The following is a 19,834-nucleotide window of genomic DNA, read 5'->3' as shown; positions in this document are numbered from 1 at the left end:
GGATCTGTGGATCTTTGGATTCATCTTTTAATCAATTCTGGAAATTTTACAATTATCTCCTTTCTGTTCTCTGTAGAATTCATATTAGACATATGTTTAGCCCTCATTCTACCCTCCATATCTTTGTCTTTCATATTTTTCATCTCTTTGTCCCTGTGCTGCAATCTGGTTAATTTTTCATGTATACAGCATCTGCATGTTCACTCTTCAGATATTTCTAATTTACCATTTAACTGATTCACTGAGGTTTCTTTAAATTTCCATAATTATATATTTAAATTTAAATAATTATAATTAATTATATTTCAATAATTGTATCTGGAAGTTTTTTTTCAAGCTGCCTATTTATTATTGATCATTTATTATGCCCTTTATTTAAGTATGCTACGTTAATGTCTACAAGAACTCAAATATCTGCAGTCCTTGGAAGTTAAAATGCTTATTGCTTGTGCTGACTCTCACACATAGTATCTGGCCTCTTTACATTTATGGTGCCCTTTATGAATTCACTGCTTGTTAATCTGTAAATTCCACAGGCCAAAACTGGGTAAGGCTTGACTGCAGAGGATTCACTTTTGCCTCTGCTGGTATAATAGAGGCATCATTATTTTGGGACCATTTCGGTCCTTCCTTGAAGGTCTTGAGTAACTGTAGGGGATAGTTAATTTCCTCTCACCCTCACTCTACTTCTGAGCCAAAGCTCAGAATCCTCACAGCTAAGTTGCCATGGGCATCCACTTCTCGGGACACTCATACCCCTCTCTTCTGCCTGCAGTTTCCACCAGTTTTGATGGATTTTGCCTCTCCCCCTACTTCATATGAGATCAGTAGTGTGTTAATGTGCGTTTCCCAGCCAGAGTCTTACTTGTTCATCAGGAGAGTCTCACGTGTAGCCAATCACAATGCCAAAAGTAGAAGTTCCCTCCAATTTCCAGACTCTCATAAACAGTTATTTCAAATTTTACATTGTGGAACATCCAATATATCTGTGTTTTTGTTTCTTTGAGATTTTTTTGTAAAACTAATGTTTACTTTATAAAAACTAATCCTTACATTGAAATTAACTGGGAATCTCAATATCCCCAATGGAACATGAGGAGAAACCAGGAATGAAGAAACGATATTAATACCAGAAAGTAAACAAAGCATAATTTCTATTAGTAAACTTAATAAACCAGCAAGCATGTATATTTCACCTTATTTTTCTCATTTGCCACAGATCTTCACAGGTCCTTAAATTAAGACAGATATTTGGAAACTTTTGCTTTAAGATTTAGGAAGATTCCTAAGTGCCTTCTGGCTCATCAAAGGACTGTCAGATACATTTATAATAGTGTAGTTTTATGTATTTTTTATAGTCGATGGCAATATTCTTTGAAATTCTTTGAAAACTGTTCATCCATGTATGTTCAACCATATATGATAAGGCAACTAAACTAATAAACTGATTGGAAAACCCCGCTTCTTAACCATTGTATTAATGATTAAACATTTAATGCTTTACTCTTTTTCCATTTGTATGTGAAAGAAGAAAATTTTTAAAGCCAGCAAAAATTAATTTCTTGATATGAATGGTTAACACATTTTCTAACTGAAACTTGGTAATATTTATTAAGTTCAAAATAATATCTACTTTATTGAGTTGTTGAGAGGTCTAAAGGATACTCTGTGTTAAGCAAAGTAGGTAGCATATAATTAGGGCTCTTGTTAAAGGTGATAAGTACTTCTTAATAACCATGTTATCAAGATGCAGTTTTGAATCAGGAGCTGTCTTTAAAGACTAAGGACCTGCTCAGGGGATCAGGTGGAACAGTGCGGTTGGAACAGAGATGTTCTCTAGTAGCATCCTATTAGAAGAGTGGGAAATTATCTCTACCTGTTACTAGCACAGGTACTGAGGGACAAGGGGAAAAGTTATTGTTCAGGAGTAAGCAGTCAAGATTCTACAATGTTGAGCGTAGAACTGCCACACACATAGCACATATGTGTGGACTATGTATGTATACATACACACGTACACAGATGGAGGACTTGCAGGCTGAGCATGTGGTATATCAGTTTAAGAATCTCCCAAAGCAGTGTCTCTCGAACAGCAAAACTGGGGAAGTTTTAAGCTAAGGGTACATGCATATTCATGAAGGAGCTTGAGCAGAGGAGGATTCAGCATAAAATTGGAGCAAAGGTCAACAGAGTCCAAGTCTTACTTGATTGAAGTCAGGAGGGTCAATATCATCATTCCATCCTTCACCTGGATGGGGGCCTTAGTTCCTGCAGAACTCAAAGGTATAATTATTATGTATATCCCTTGAGGAGGAACTAGGACTCTGCTTTATCACTGCACTTTCTTTGTTCCTGCGTCCTTTTGTTCCCTTAAGATCATTAATTACTGAGTCATGTTCAAGGGCAAGCATCACAGCACGCTTAGATCACAAAATGGCTTAGGCCCAATTGGCCTCTCTTATGTTCATAGCAGCACTATTCACAATAGCCAGGACATGGAAACACCCTAAATGTCCATCGACAGATGAACGGATAAAGAAGATGTGGTGTGTGTATGTGTGTGTATATATATATATATATATATATATATATTCCACAATGGAATACTACTCAATCATCAAAAAGAACGAAATAATGCTATTTTCAGAAACATGGATGGGCCTAGAGATTATCATACTAAGTGAAGTAAGTCAGAAAGAGAAAGACAAAAACCATATTGTACTACTCATGTGTGGAATCTAAAATATGATATAAATGAACTTATCCACGAAACAGAAACAGACTCAGAGACATAGAGAACAGACTTGTGGTTGCCAAGGGGAAAAGAGGGTGGGGTGGATTGGGAGTTTGAGATAGCAGATGCAAACTATTATATATAGAATGGATAAACAATAAGGTTCCACTGTATAGCACAGGGAATTATATTCAATATCCTGCCATAATGAAAAAGAATATGTGTGTAACTGAATCACTTTGCTGTACAGCAGAAACACAACACTGTAAACAAGCTATACTTCAATAAAATAAATTTTTTTAAAAAAGGAACACTGACATGTAGCATTTACCCTACAAGACTGAACTTTATACATCTGACTAGGTTCCCAGCAGTAGTCACCACAATAACACATTTGGCTGAACATATTAATGTATGAAAACTCAACCTGTAACCCAGAGCTATTTACATTTTTCAAGAGATGCCTCCTGATGAAGACAGTGCTTCACCCTAGATTCTTTTGATGTCGCTCAGATCATGCAATTTTCCCATTCTACCTAATCAGGTATACCAAAGACTCCAACAATTTCACCCAATTTTTATCTGAGTTCTTCTATCTCCCCTACGTTCCCCTTTCTTCTGGACTCAGAGTTGATCATGTAAGTTCTGGCTCGGGGCCTCTGGTTGCTAAGAGACAAGACGCTGGTAGGGTGGCACGCTGCACTGCGACTAGAGTGAATGCGAGGTGGGGCCGGGGAGGAGGAAGGCAAAGGCTAGGCGCAGCGACCAGTCGCCGCCGCAGCTCCTTGGCTCCCTCCCTCCCGGCAGGGGCTTGTCGTTCATTGGCTGCGCCGCAGAGGCGCTGGCCTACGATTGGCTAGCGGCTTTGATCCCCGCGCTCCCCGCCCCGCGGAGCTGGTACCCTGCAGTCTCCTGCTAGCGGGCGGGGGTGGCTTGTGAGGGCGCTGCGGCCGGTTCATGGCGCGGGCGGTACCGGCCTCTGCAGGTGACGGAGGCACAGCGAGGGCCGCCCCGGCGTAGAGGTGAGCGAGACGCCGAGGGGGCTCGCGTGCCGGTTGGGGGCGGGAAGTGTGGCGAGAGGCGGTACCGCTGGCAGCTAGCGGGTTCCTTCTGCGGCCTCCTCCCCTGGCGGCCGGGGTCCAGCTTGCCCAAAGTGCCTCCGAACGCCCCCACGCGCAACCCGCAGCCCGCCAGTCGTGACTACTCCAGGTACCCGAAGCCCGTCCAGCCTGCGAACCAGCTGAGGGACCCCCGGCGTCTGCCTCCCGGCCTCGCCCTGGGTCCCTGCCCCGCATCTTCCCCTCCGTCGCCTAAGCTGTCCGCCCCGCGCCTTTGTCCGCCCCTCACCCGCTCAGCTCTCGGAGCTTCTGCCCCTCCGGGGGAGGCGGGGAGACCGCGAAGGTCTGGGCTGCCCCAAGGACGTGCTGCGCAGCGAGCCTCTGGGCCGACGGTTTGCAGGGCTTTGATCTATTCTTCCTAGGTTTCAGCTGTGATTTTATTTTCCCCTTCACGATGAAAGCCAGCTGCTTCCGTTCTCATTCGTGGTCAGAAAGCCTGGGCACAAGGCTTCTACCCTAGTGCGGAATAACTCTGTTATCCCCCACCCTCTGTTATGCCAGAGGCCTTTGACCTGCCCTGTTGGCCGCCGTCGCTTCCCACCTTCCTCTGCCCAGGGGAAGAAGTCTCTGTCTACAAGACCCTTTTTCTGTTTGAAAAAAGAAAACGAAAATACAGATGCCCGTCGTGGACCTCTGGTCTTAATTACATTGGTTTTATTAATACATTTAAATAAACTACGATTGTGGGAATGGGGGAGACGACATGAGATGTGTTCTTTAAAAGTGTAGAGTATTAAACAAATAGAATTTTTATTTTTTGTAAATAACACGTTTCACATTAAACTTTAACATCTTTTTCATGTTTTATCATGAATGGGCGTAGATCTAGTAATAGTGTATAGTTTGAGCTTCAGACTTTTTCTTATTGGCAGTTTTCAATAAGTCTATACTTCTTTACCGGAATGGGAGGCACTGTGACAGCTACTCAGAGAATTTATTAAGGATTATCCATCAATGCTATACCTTTCATACTTACATTCTGACTTTAAGGGATGCTTTCTTGAACATTCGTTTAACTGGAATTAATACTGGGTAGTTTTCCCTTGCTTGGTATGATTCAGTTGTGTAAAGAAAATGTTAACAGAAAATTTTTTTTTCATATTTAGATGATTTAAATTATTCTTAAACGTATATATTATAAATGAGTAGTATTATATTGGAAATACACATACAAGTTTTAATTATTTTATATGAACAGTATTTTTGATTAGCTAACAGGTGCCTGCACGTTGTAGGCCACAATAAATATTTTAGAAATTTTAAATGAATCTTTTTCGAAGCGAAGTAAAAAAACAGCACCCACGTCCTTTCCCTGAATTCTGTTTCAGACTAATTTTTATTGAGACCCAAACAAATTGTAATAAAATACCCCATGCTCTAACATACTTCTCAAATTGCGTGGTATGAAAAGTGATGATGTGCTAGGCACACAAGTAGAGAACAGTGAAGTTCTGTAAAATCTATTTTCAACTGGTCTCAAGGCATTGTTTTACATTATTAAACTAATTTTTGGCAATTTTTATGCCAATAATGGCCAAAATAGGAAAATAATAATAGCAATAATAAATTATTTATTGAGCACCTTTTGTATGCCAGGTAGTGTGTTATATATATTATCAAATCCTTACAATAACCTCAAAGGTAGGTATTATTTTCCTTATGTTGTAGCCGAGACCACTGAAATCATAGGTTGTACTGCTGGAAATGGTAAACTAGATAAGAATCTAGATCTGACTTTCTACTCATTTTGTTGAGAGCATACTTCTTGGAAAGTTGCTGTCTCTCCTTTCATCTGTCACATTTATCTTTTTGAATCCGTTTAATCTGAGGATTTTTGGAATGGTAACGTTACCACTACAAACATCATGTAGTACTAAGTGCCAGGTAGTACTGTCCATATGTCCTCAAAAGTATGTGGGCTAGCTACTATTTTTCTTTGTTTTACAGATGAGGAAACTGAGGCATAGAGGTACGTAATCAGAACCAGATAATACCTTAAGTGGTAGAACCAGGACAAAAATTTGGGTAGTCTGGCTCCAGGGTCCATACCCAACACGATTCTGGCCCATCAACAAGGTACCTCTCTGGTTGCTAGGAAGCTGTGATTTTTAGAGTGCTTAGTTTTTTCTTTGTTTCTTTTTAATGTTCATGCAGAAACATGTAGGATAACTTTATGATGTCTACCACCTGATGTCCTACATCAGTATTTTATGTAAACAATTACATAGTACTAATCATAGTTAACACTTAACTGAGAACTTCTGCATTCCAACATTTAAACATCTCACATAATCCTTAGCAGGATCCTAGGAGGTAGATACTGTTATTTTATGTTGCATCACATTTGTAAGGTGCTTTTATTGTCTTCAAAGTGCCTTCACAAAAATAATCCCTTTGATTATTTGTATGATGTCAAGTAGAGGTATTACCAGCACTTATTTTTTATTGCAGAATTTCAAATGACTTGCCTTGACTAACTTGTGTGGAGTTAAAACTCAAACCAGAGCTTCAGACTCCTATGTTCATTGCTTTTTCCACTATACTGGTTTCTCAGTGGATCTTTGCTTTATACTTCTTGTCTTAAAATAGATAATATTTTTCCATAGGAACAGCTTATATTTGGAGATTATATTCTCAACCCAGATTCAACATCAGTTAAGTCATAGATATGACTAGCTGTAAATCTTTGTCATTATTTTCATCTGTAAATTTATGTTCTGACTTCATATATAATGCCTGGCACATGGTGAGGCCTCAGTAAATGTTAAAATTCTTTTTTTTTTTAAATTTCAGCTTTATTGAGATATAATCGACATAAATTCTCAAAATTTTCTAAATTTGAAGAGAGTAGCTTCTTTTTCTCTTCGATACCACAGCCTTCTCCCTCCCTTGCCTCACAAACAGCTTTCAAAATTGTTTCATTGAATCATAACTAACTTCAAAATGTTTAGACTCTCTCTCTACCCTAAGCCATCATTCCCAACTGCTGTCTTCCCTATACTCTCCTTCTAGAATATAATGGAAAGAGCATGGATTTGAGAGTCAGTTTTACCTGGATTTGAGTCTTTGATCTCCCTCTTACTAGTTCTGTGGCCTTGTACAAATTATTTAACTTTTCTGAATGTGTTTCTTCATCTTGTAAAATTGGGGAAAGCATCTATCTTATAGGGTTGTGGTGAGAATTGAAATAACTTACATAAAAGGCTTAGCCCAGCTCCAGGCTCCTAGTAAATATTCAGTAAATAAGTTCTTAAAATTCTCTAAGGTTGAAGGAGGTAGCTTCTTTTTCTCTTTGGTACTGCGGCCTTACCCTCCTCCACAATACCAACAGCTATTATGTGTCCCTCCTCTGCCCCTGATGGCTCCCCTCTGCTTTGGCTGTCAGCAAGTGATATTAAAATGATGTTTGTCTGTTTGTATCCTCAATTCTCTACTAGTAAACTCCTTGAGGACAGGGACCATGCCATATTTATTATGGTACCCCCAATGCTTGGCTTATAGTTGGGACTCACTAAATGTTTATTGAGCGACATCCATTTGGAAAGCCTTCTAGAGACTTTTTTCTTGGTCATCCTGTTGCCTGAAGATTTTGGACACACCCTTAGTCACTTGATTCAAGGTCTCCTGGATTGAACCAGAGGATGTGTGATGGTAGGAGAGAGGGTGGGGAGCCAGATGAAGAAGCAGGCGAAGCCTCCACTCTGCAGGTGTGAGTGCATGTGTGTATGTGTGTGGAGGTGCCTTGGCTTTTTATATATGAGAGTCAGGGTGTTTGTTTGGATGTGTGTAAGGGTTAAACCTTATCAGGCCAGTTGTCACATTGCTTCTGAAGATAAGGAATAAGGACTTTCCAAAAAATGTTTCAAACATATAAAAACAATGCTAATTACATTTGTTGATATACTCTCCCCACCATATATAACTCATAATCACATGCGTAGTAACAATGATTATGCTTACCCTAAAATGTCAGATTAACTTAATTCTAAGTTTCGTTTGATTACATCAGTCAAAATTAAGTATACTCAGCCTCCATTGTTTATAGCATGGACATTCACTCACAGAGAAATAAAGGAAATATGGCTTAGGACTGCAATGAAATTATCATTCTTTTTAACTAGCTTTTTTTTTTCCACAGTTTAGTTCTACCATCCATGAACTGCTAATCAAAATACAGATCAGGCATACATAAGGATTTTTTTTAAGGAAGATATATTGTATTCAACTTTTTCTCTCAACATATTATTATGAAAAATTTTAAACATACAGCAAAATCAAAAGAATTTTATAGTGAACACTTGTATACCCGTCACTTATATTCTGCCCTTAACATTTTATCATACTTTTTTAATCACATATTTACCCATCTGTCCATCCTTCTATCTATCCACCCATCCATAATATTCAAATGCTGTTATATTTGAAGAGATTTGAGCTATATATTCTGTTTTGATTTTAGGTCAGTTTTATCTTTCCTTTATGTAGTAGTAGATAATTCTTAGGAGATAATTCTTAGGAATGAATTATAACTGATTTATAATGTTCTGAAAACATTTGGATTTCAGATGCAAATAAATCTATTTGTCTTCTCTGTCTCTAGTTCCAAAAGATGAGTCATGGATATTCAGAAAACAACAATTTCCTAAACAATAACAACCAAATGGTGTTGGACATGATCCTTTACCCATTAATTGGAATCCACCAGACCATCAACTGGGAATCAGTGGCAAGGCTTGTGCCTGGATTAACACCCAAAGAGGTAAGTAACAGTTTTCCAGGTATCTACTGAAAAGAGATCAGAAAAAGTGATCAATTTAAAGGAATAACTGTTATACTAAGAAGAAATATTTGAGTTTTACATATTCATATGCACATATAAATACTGAATATGCATACATACGATGCAATTTGGCTAAATATAATCTATGTAAATTATATGATATATTAATCCACCTGGTATGTTTAAATTCAACCTTAAATGTTTACAACTGAATGGGTAGATAACATTTTTGTAAATCCAGTTTTATTAAATTGCTAATGCTATGCTTTTCAAACTTGAGTAATGTACAGACTTTTTAAAGGAAAAAAACCTTGAAAACTGCCAATGATGACTTAAATTATTATAGTGGAAATTAAATGTGCACTAACAATACTGGGTATAAACACACCTATACGATCATAAACCAAATTTACATTTTATAGACAAGTGAAAACTCAAACCAACACAATTCAAACTAATAAGCTTACTTAATGTGATAAGTAATAGTGTTTTGCTGAAATTAAATTGCTGATTATAATGCAAATATTTGTGTAGCCTCTTGTGGCACAAATTTTTTTGCATTTAGCCTGTACTGCCATGTGCCCTTCAAAGCCTTTACTCTTTCCCCACTTTTCTCTCTTTAACCCTCTACCATGAAGCTGTGTGTTGTGCCAGGACATTACTTGCCTTCCCTTGGCACTAACACATCTCTTCTCTATACCAGGTTTCTTCTCCACATTGTCCTTTATTAAAATTAGCTGTGGGGGCTTCCCTGGTAGTGCGGTGGTTGAGAATCTGCCTGCCGATTCAGGGGACACGGGTTCGAGCCCTGATCCGGGAAGATCCCACATGCCGCGGAGCAACTAAGCCCGTGCGCCACAGCTACTGAGCCCTCGCACCTAGAACCCGTGCTCCACAACAAGAGAAGCCACCGCAGTGAGAAGCCCGCACACCGCAACGAAAAGTAGCCCCTGCTCACTGCAACTAGAGAAAGCCCGCATACAGCAATAAAGACCCCAAAGCAGCCATAAATAAATAATAGAAAAATAAAATTAGCCGTGGACAATTAAAATATTTCTTGGTACCAACTTAATTTACAATTAATTTACAACAGAAAAGCGAATAGGCACGGAAATATTCTGTCATCCTAATGACCTGGATGATTTTATTAATGTTATCCTCAGAATCAAAACTCACAATCTAAAAACTCTTCTAGGGAACTCTTAGGTTTCTGGTAATTCATCTATGCACCGTAGTTGGAGAAACACTGACCTCAGAATTTTTTGCTGTTAAAAGGAACCCTAAAGTGGATGAGTCATTCTCAGATTTCTAGAAGTAGAAAGGACATTAGTGATTTTACCCAGTAGGTTTTAAGCATATGCACCACTGCCTGGCCCATAATACACACTCAATAAATACCTGTAGGATCAGTGAATGAACCAAATTCTACCCTCTTCTTTTACAGCTGAGAAAACCAGTACCCACAGGGATTACTTGCCCTCGGTTATGTTATAGGTCTTTGTGAAATGATGAGGGAATTTATTATTAAGTGTATGTTATCATTCCCTAATCTATACTTTTTCATCTTTTGGAATTTTACGTGTTAGGTTTTAAAACAAGGCAAACCTGTGAATTTGACTATTTTTCCAACTTTTTATTGTGAATATTTTCAAACGTACAGAAAAGTTAACAGAATAGTATAGCATCCCTATATCCTTTATTTGGAGTCAGCAATTCTAGGTGTTTGCTTGATCTCTTTATGTAACTTTTTTTTTTGACACTTAGAAGTAAGTTTCAGACATCACAATACTTCATAGACTGTAGCATACATCTTAACATAAGGATATTATTGCATAACTACAGTACCATGATCAAACCTAAGAAAATTAACAATAACTCCATCTTATCATCTAATATCCACTGTATATTCAAATTCACTCAGTTGAGAACTTTGTTTTTTTTTGGCTGCACTGTGTGGCTTGCAGTTCCCTGACCAGGGATCAAACCCGTGCCCCCTGTAGTGGAAGCACGGACCCCTAACCACTGGACCACCAGGGAATTCCCAAGAAATTATTTTTTTAACTAAAATGCAACTAAATGTGAATCAGACTGTTTTTAAGTAATGTTAATTTTTTTTTTTTTCGCGGTACGTGGGCCTCTCACTGTTGTGGCCTCTCCCGTTGCGGAGCACAGGCTCCAGACGCACAGGCTCAGTGGCCATGGCTCACGGGCCTAGCCGCTCCGCGGCATGTGGGATCTTCCCGGACCGGGGCACAAACCCGTGTCCCCTGCATTGGCAGGCGGACTTTCAACCGCTGCGCCACCAGGGAAGCCCAGCAATGTTAATTTTTAATTAATTTCTTATTACTAAACAAGACATATCCTCAAAGAATACACACACAAACATAACACACACACACACAAGGAAACAAGTGAAAAATCAGAATTATAAATATGACCCTACCTAAAGTAAGCTGTTGAAACCTTGTATATATCCTTCCAGATTCTTTTCTATTCATATATGAATTCTTAAAAGTGGACATGTAACAAATGTACTACTTTGCTGCTTTGTTTTTCACTTAGCATATTGTAAACATCTTTATGTGTCAGTTGCTAGAGTTCTACATTTGATGACAGTATACTGTTATTTGAGCTAAATCATAATCTATTGAACCTTTTATTGGATATTTAAGCTATTGTTTCCAACTTTTGACTACTGTAACAAATATCCTATTCTTTTCTTAGGGGATAATCTCAGAAGCAGAATTGCTTCATTAGAGGGCATGTGCATTTTTAAGGCTTTTGTTACATATTGTCCACTGGAAGGGTCATCCATGTTGTACTCCAGTCAAAATAGCCGAGTGCCTGATCCTTGCACTTTATATATCAAGTGTTATTTCTCTGTGTGTCTTTTCAAAATTCTTATTTATATGTAAATAAATATTTATATGATTTTAATGTTATCTCATCACAGTTTTCATTTCCCTTTCTTTAAATCCTAAAGGATGAATGTTTTATATTTTATTGTTCCATATCCTTTTAGTATTTGTAAATTTGTTGTTTTACTAGTTTAATAACAGTTTTCTATGTATTGAATATATAAACCCTTAATCTAGCTTATTTTTCTCAGTTTTTTTTTCAGCCTATAAGTTATTAATGATAGTCTCTTGTATACACATGTTTAAAAGTTTATGTTAAAAATCTGTGAATCTTTTACTTTGATGTTCTCCTTTTTTGTCATGTTTAGAAACCTTCTCAACCTAAAGACTGTGAATAATATAAAATCACCTACATTTTGCTGACTACTTTTTATTTTACATTTAAATGTTGACTCCACTTGGAATTTTTTTTTTTTAATTATTTTTTTGGCTGCATTGGGTCTTCATTGCTGCGCGCTGGCTTTCTCTAGTGGCTAGTGGGTGCTACTCTTTGTTGCGGTGTGCGGGCTTCTCATTGCCGTGGCTTCTCCTGTTGCGGAGCATGGGCTCTAGGCACGCGGGCTTCAGTAGTTGTGGCACATGGGCTCTAGAGTGCAGGCTCAGTAGTTGTGGTGCACAGGCTTTAGAGCGCAGGCTCAGTAGTTGTGGCGCACGGGCTTAGTTGCTCTGCGACGTGTGGGATCTTTCCAGACCAGGGCTCGAACCTGTGTCCCCTGCATTTGGCAGACAGATTCTTAACCACTGTGCAACCAGGGAAGTCCCTGGAATTTTTTTAGTTTTAACTTTTTTCCTAATGACTAGTTAGTTGTCTCAACATTTATTGAATAGTCCATTCTTTATTACTGGTTTGAAATTTTACCTTCAGATCTATTTCTCGACTTACCATTCTAATCCATTGATCTCTCTATCTAATCCTATTGACTGTTCCGTACTGACTTATTTTCAATATTGTTTTACTATCTGGTGGACAAAAAGAAACTATATATATATATATTTTTTAAGGTTTATTTATTATTTATTTAATTTATTTTTGGCTGTGTCAGGTCTTAGTTGCGGCACGCAGGGTCTTTGTTGAGGCATATGGGATCTTTTCGTTGCGGCGTGTGGGTTTTCCCTTCTCTAGTTGTGACACGCAGACTCCAGGGTGCGTAGGCTCTGTGTTTTGTGGCATGCAGGCTCTCTAGTTGAGGTGCGCGAGCTCAGTAGTTGTGACGTGCAAGCTTAGTTGCCCCATGGCATGTGAGATCTTAGTTCCCTGACCAGGGATCAAACCCGTGTCCCCTGCATTGGAAGGCGGATTCTTTACCACTGGACCACCAGGGAAGTCCCCCAAATTATATATTTTTAAAGTTTCTTGAATGTTCTCTAAATCTCCGGATTTTTTTTTTTTCATTTTGAAGTTGACCTGTTGGTATTTTGGAAGTGGAGAAAGGATGAATTAAAATTTTCTAGATAAGCATTTACCTTAGCTAAAATAATGTATCTAATTTTTCCAAAGTGACTATACCATTTTACATTTTCACCAGCAATGTATGAGGGTTCCAATTTCTCCACATCCTTGCCAACACTTTTATTATGTCTTTTTTATTATGGCCATCCTAGTGTGTGTGAAGTGTTAACTCATTATGATTTTGATTTGCATTTTCCTAATGGCTAATGATGTTGACCATCTTTTAATGTGCTTATAGGCCATTTATAGAGCTTCTTTGGAGAAATGTCTATTCATATCCTTTGCCCATTTTTCAATTGTGTTGTCTTTTTATCATTGAGTGGTAAGAGTTCTTTATGTATTCTAGATACAAGTCCCTTGTCAGATATGTGATTGGCAAATATTTTCTCCTATTTTGTGGACTGTCTTTTCATTTCCCTGATGGTGTCCTTTGAAGTACAAAGTTTTAAATTTTATTGAAGCCTAGTATATCTAATTTTTCTTCATTGCTTGTGTTTTTAGTGTTTAAGAAACTATCACCTAACCAAGGTCATGAAGATTTTTACCTATATTGCCTTCTAATAATTTTATAGTTTTAGCTCTTATACTTAGTTTTTGATCTCTTTTGAGCTAATTTTCTTATATGGTGTGAGGTAGGGGGTCCAACCTTTCTTTTGCATATAGATATCATGTAATTTTTGCTTAAACACAAAAGAAGATTTAACAATGTACTTTAAATTATTCACAGTTCACTTGCTTTTTGTTTAAGCAATCATGTGTTCATTTCAAATATTCAGGTTTCATAATTTTATTATTTCATAAGTATTAGAAATTGTTGTAAGCTTTGTTAAATAAAATAAACCTACATTCAGTTTCCAATATAGCTATAAGCATTACCTAAAAGGTATCAGAAGAATCTACAGTTTAAAAGCCTACCTAGGGCTTCCCTGGTGGCACAGTGGTTAAGAATCCGCCTGTCAATGCAAGGGACATGGGTTTGAGCCCTGGTCTCGGAAGATCCCACGTGCCGCGGAGCAACTAAGCCCGTGCGCCACAACTTCTGAGCCTGCACACCTAGAGCCTGCGCTCTGCAATGAGAGAAGCCACCGCAATGAGAAGCCTGCGCGCTGCAATGAAGAGTAGCCCCTGCTTGCTGCAACTAGAGAAAAGCCCGCTGGCAGCAACAAAGACCCAATGCAGCCAAAAATAAAAAATAAATAAAATAAATTTATATTAAAAAAAAAGCCTACCTAACCACTTTCACTGTTACAAAAAATAAACTCATTTTGTAGGAAAAATGGATTCAGTTAAATCACTTATATTCTTTATCCTATAGATGTACCTGTGAACCTGTACATTCTTCTAATCATTACAGCATTTTTTTTCTTTGCCAGGCCTTCATCACTGCTTTTTTCAGTCCTCATACAAAAATATTTTCTGTTTCTCATTTATCATATTAATTATTTTTATTTAATTTTAAGACTTTGCTTAAAGAGGTGGGCATACATACTGAGTATAATATTTTAGTCTAAACTTATGTACCTTTTGTTTTGTTTTTGTTTATTCTTTTGGCTGCACCATGGAGCATGTGGGATCTTAGTTCCCTGACCAGGGATCAAACCCATGCCTCCTGCAGTGGAAGCATGGAGTCTTAACCACTGGACCGCCAGGGAAGTCCTACACTTACGTGTCTTTTAAATGCATTTTCAAAGGACTAAGCCTTGAATAGGGATTTCTTTGTAGTAATAGTACTATAGTACTATTAGTAGACAATCTTTTCTGAAAACGGTGCTTAATATCTAGTGAGTACTTGATAAATTTTTGTGTAATAAATGAATGATGACATACCCAATGCATTATTCACTTAACATATATGTGTATACGTGATATATATTTTTCTCCTTTTGCACCTCCTAGATTACTTGGTCTGCTATGCAATTTGCCACCCACGTTGCTACTGTTGGAGATTTAAACATGAATGCTATAGAAGTGTTGTTTGACCAAGACCCACATTAAGGAAGGCATTTTATGTTGTGACGTAGTACACACTTAGAAATGACATTTTCGTGAAGGACTACTTAGCCTTATTATGCTTAATGCACTCTTGATATTTTCTAATCTATTGTATTTTATTTCTTTTTTTTTAGTTGCTAATCTGGGCTTTTCTAAATTGATTCCGTGACTAACAATGGGTTAAGGGAAAACACTGTTCTAGAACAAACTGCCCAAATATGTGGCCGTGAAGTGTTACTACAGTATTTTGTGCATGGTGAACCTCACTGTTAGTAAGAACAAAGACTCATTATTTTAATAAAGAAGATCTAGTGTCACAAATCAGATACTTTTTGGTTTTTTTTTTCTTTGAAGGTTAGAATTTGGTCTTGTTCCTGGTGGAAATTCAGTGTGAAAATAAAAGCCAAGTTTTTAACTAAATTATTAAAATTATCAACTGATGATAGACGTAGACCGTGGGGAAATATGGTTGATAAACGCATTCTTCATTTTTCTACAAAAGCATAAGTACATTATGCCTTTGAGTTAAAGCATATTTTTTTAAGAACCACCCTGAATTTAAAAAAAAAAGTAAGTCAGAGGCTTTCATGTATTGAAATGTGCGCTAATTTTCTAGATGTTACCCAAGAGATTAATATTCACTTATAAAAAATGATTTAAAACCCCCCAGACATGCATTTCCTTCCTTTATGTCATTACAGTGTGCAAAGAGGTTTGATGAACTGAAGAACAGTGGAAGCTCACCTGTGGACAACCACTGTAGTCCCCTCATGGCTGCTGGAGAGAGTCCTGTTGAAACTTTAGCCACGTATATCAAATCCTCGCTTCTTGGCACACAAAGAGAATTTCAGGAGACTTCAGTTGGTCAGGATGCAGTTTCTAAAACAGGTAAGGTTTTAAAAACAAAATGCAGTGCTTGTCCTTATGACAATTCTACAAAATATTATGCATTCCCATCAACTTTTCTTTATTTAAAGGCTAATAGAAACATTAATAGAAAAATCTATTAGTATTTTCCTGAGCTTTAGAAATTTGTCTTTGCTGTATTTAAAAAAAAAAGTGTAGATGTTAACATACAGGTCAAACACTATTACCAAAAAAAGCTTTTTACTTTATCAAAATTTACTACTCTAGTCCATTAGCCTATTTATGTTATGTTGTAAATTTTAAAGGGATTTGACCTGTACCTTTTACTTAATTTTTCTTTTTTTACTGGGAGAATCTTGCTTGCCTCTCATGTTATCTTTGCTACAGCTCCCCTCTATTGGAGTCAGCAATAGCTTCAGATGACATAGCAGCAGTGTAGAAGTGATGTTTTCCACAACTTCATTGGAAATAATAACTGGTTTTAGAAATCTTCAGTGTAGTGAATTATTTTAATTTCAGCAGCAGCAGAGTATTGATATAAAAATTTGCTTCAGGAAGAGAAAACTATATTGTAGGCTTTTGAAAATTTGACCCCATCCCTACACACCATGTTAGTATTTTTTAAATCTTCAGTGTAATGTTAGCAATTTGTGATCCTTTTTTCGTACTGTTTTTTTCCATATACCTTTAGAAATATTAAGGCACCTGACAAAGTACCATCTTTAAGTACTCTTGGGAACCATGAATTTATAGTATAACCATTCAATAAGTAAAAACCCATTCTCAGTTAGAAATGCTAACCTCCCCCCTTTGTTTTTGTATGTGTTTGTTTCTGTATTTAAGGAAGACATAGTATAGCTTCCACAAGGAATTGTTCTTCAGAAAGTGAAAATTGTACTACTCATAATGGTGGAGAAAAGACTGAAGAATCTGAAGGGTAGGAGGCTGGTTCTTTGCTAGATAAGCTTTAATATGAATATCAACTTTAAATTATAAAAATATGATTGCTAATTTTATATATCAGTTACCATAATTTAGGAATTTCACATTATGCAATTGCTGAAATAATTGAAATGAGGGTAGTTGATGTGTTGAACTATAAACAGTTGCCTGATAGGTAAACGTATGGCTTATTCATATAACTTATAAATTGGACAACAGTTTTCCACTTTAAAAATTCATTTTCATCTTGTAAGTATTAGAAATAACATCTATTAACATAAAATTTTGAAAAGTGAATTTTAAAACCCAAAGAAAAGTCTCTGCCATTAGTTCTCCAACTTTATTAAAGAAACTGGATGTGTGTTTTAGAACTATTTGAATATAATTATTCATTGTAGAAATATTTAAAAATTAAAATACATCTTTCAATATAATGCAAGTTTTGATAATTTTGTATTGTTTTGTGTATTTTACATACAATAAACTGCACATATTTAAGTATTCACTTTGATGAGTTTTAGCCATATAACCAATGAAGATAAAGAACATTTTCATCATCTCTAAAAGCTCCTTTGTATATTTTCTGTTCTGATAGTTTTTTATAACAGCTTTATTGATATACAATTCACATACTATAACATTTATCCTTTTGAAAAGTTCTGGAGATGGATGGTGGTGATAATTGCACATCAATATGAGTGCACTTACTGCCAGTTAACTGTACATTTAAAACTGGCAAATTTTGGGGCTTCCCTGGTGGCACAGTGATTGGGAGTCCACCTGCCGATGCGGGGGACGCAGGTTCGTGCCCTGGTCCGGGAGGGTCCCGCATGCCGCGGAGCGGATGGGCCCGTGGGCTGTGGTCGCTGGGCCTGCGCGTCCGGAGCCTGTGCTCCGCGGCGGGGGGAGCCGCATCGGTGGGAGGCCCGCATACCGAAAGAAAAAAAAAAAGGCAAATTTTATGTTATGTGTATTTACCACAATAAAAAAATTCACCCTTTTATAGTTTAGTGAATTTTAGTTTATTCACATAGATTTTTTTTTCGGCCGTACCACGTGGCTTAGTTCCCTGACCAGGGATTGAACCCACGCCCCCTGCATTGGAAGCACAGAGTCTTAACCACTGGACTGCAGGGAAGCCCCCCTCACATAGATTTTTAACTGATAGGTTTTGGGTATCGCACAAAAATTTATCTGATAAATTAATTAGGATTATCTAATTTTATGTTGTGCCCCAAAAAGCCACAGAAATTTCATACGTCATTATACCAGCCATTACCTGTTTATATTTTGACCACAATTTCTTTGAAAGAACAACTTGCAAAGTTACATAAATTCCTTTGACTTTGACAGAGCATTGATTATTAATCCTTTTTCTGTAGCCAGTTTTGTTTCAAATGTAATTTCTCTGTATTAAAATTTTTTGAAGTTCAATTAAACACACATTAAATTCATATTATAGGGTAGTCTGTCACTTCCTATCTAATCTCTTCCTTTTGTAATGACATGAAGGCAGTTATGGATCACCTAGTGTTTCTTTTTGTGGTGATGTAATTTTCAAGGGCATATAAATTCAAGGAGTATAGAATTTTTGAAGCAATCTTTCTGATGCATCATCTAAACTTATTCTTAAATTGTTTTTTAAATATGTAAATAAGCATGTTGTAGTCTTAAGAATTTTTAACCACATTTACTAATTTATATTTATTGAATGCCTAGAAACAAGCTTTCTTGCTGTTAAAAATAATAAAGTAGCTATGCTAATTTTTTGATACTTCAATGAATAATTTTAACTGTTTTTCCTATTTATTAATAGTAAGAAAATTTTAGTATTTAATCTATATCTCCATCCCATACCCATTACCATGTAAAAGTGCTGTTTTATGTTCCTCACAAGAATTAGAATGTATAATTTAATTTTTCTTTGTGAATTGGTATTTTTAAAAACATTATAATTAACTTATAATTTGAAAATAAATTTAAAACCCTTTAAATTATAAGTTCTGTGGTAAAAATATTTTTGTTTTATTAAATCAATAGCTTAACTAAAATTAGTCAATTTTCAGATACAGATCAGGTTAGCAAGACACTTATGAAAACTTCTGAATGTCAAACCCTGTAAAACTGATGTGTGGTTAAAACCTTGAAAAATATCTTGTTCTCATACTTCCAATAAATGTCAATATTATTGGCTCCTCTTCTAAAATTCTAATAATTTCATTTCTGTGTAACATTTTTTATGAAGGCCAAACATGGTGATCCATGTATGTGATGAAGCAAAAAACTTGAAAGAAGATTTTATTTGCCCACGAGATCTTTTGATATCAGAAATGAAGTACTTTGCTGAATATTTATCTGTGGACGCCCAGCGCTGGGAAGAGGTGGACATTTCAGTTCATTGTGACGTTCACATTTTCAACTGGTTGATAAAATATGTTAAAAGGAACACTAAGGAGAATAAAGATTGTGAGATGCCCACTTTAGGTAAAAGACAATCTATTGCTTATTTTGTAGTGCAATTTTTGTGTCAGCTGGAAGTTGCTTCAGGCCAAACATGAAATGTGGAAAATTGTTCAGACATTAGTATTTATGCTCAGATTAGTAATCACCTTTTAGGAAACTGATACCTCACCCTTTGTAAGCCAATTGTAGTGAATTTATGGCAATGGACAGGTCTCTAGATCAGCTATTTTCACTGTATGATACAGTGACCGACCACTGGAGTCCTAAAGATCCTTTTAGAGGATCCACAAGGTCAAGAGAATCTGCTTAATAATGCCAGTATGTTGCTTGTCTTTCTCTCTGTTGACATTTGTTCAGATGGTGCAGAAGTAATGGAGGATAAAACTGTTGGAGCTTTAGCACACATCAAGGAAGGAGCATCACACTGTCTTAGTGGTCACTGTGTTCTTCAACACCATGTGCTCATAGGAAAAAAGAAAAAAAATATTTTCACTTAAGAATATCCTTGGTGAGGCAGTAAAAATTACTAATCTTATTAACTCTTGACTCTTGAGTATACATCGTTTTGAT

The 19,834-nt window shown here is 36.8% G+C and overlaps 1 protein-coding gene across 9 annotated transcripts in view; it reads left to right on the top strand.

The window, feature by feature from the left end:
- Positions 1-3,621: 3,621 nt before the first annotated feature.
- Positions 3,622-19,834, top strand: part of SANBR (SANT and BTB domain regulator of CSR) — a 71,759-nt gene continuing 55,546 nt past the window's right edge. For 4 of the 9 annotated variants that reach the window (XR_009566167.1, XR_009566169.1, XM_030877321.2 and 1 more), the window contains exons 1-5: positions 3,622-3,756; positions 8,453-8,611; positions 15,694-15,880; positions 16,703-16,796; positions 19,047-19,285. Coding sequence is in view for 7 of the 9 variants with exons in the window: in XM_030877321.2 (XP_030733181.1) it covers positions 8,462-8,611; positions 15,694-15,880; positions 16,703-16,796; positions 19,047-19,285 (670 nt within the window). In the remaining 2 variants the exon portion in view is untranslated. Of the gene's footprint in view, positions 3,757-5,797; positions 5,929-8,452; positions 8,612-15,693; positions 15,881-16,702; positions 16,797-19,046; positions 19,286-19,834 lie in introns of those variants that run through there. The other 5 variants (XM_060309384.1, XM_060309385.2, XM_060309386.1 and 2 more) reach the window with 5 other exon arrangements.

Source organism: Globicephala melas, chromosome 12 (genome assembly GCF_963455315.2).
Source record: "Globicephala melas chromosome 12, mGloMel1.2, whole genome shotgun sequence".
Classification (NCBI taxonomy): Eukaryota; Metazoa; Chordata; class Mammalia; order Artiodactyla; family Delphinidae; genus Globicephala; species Globicephala melas.
This window is presented reverse-complemented; position numbering and strand designations above follow the sequence as displayed.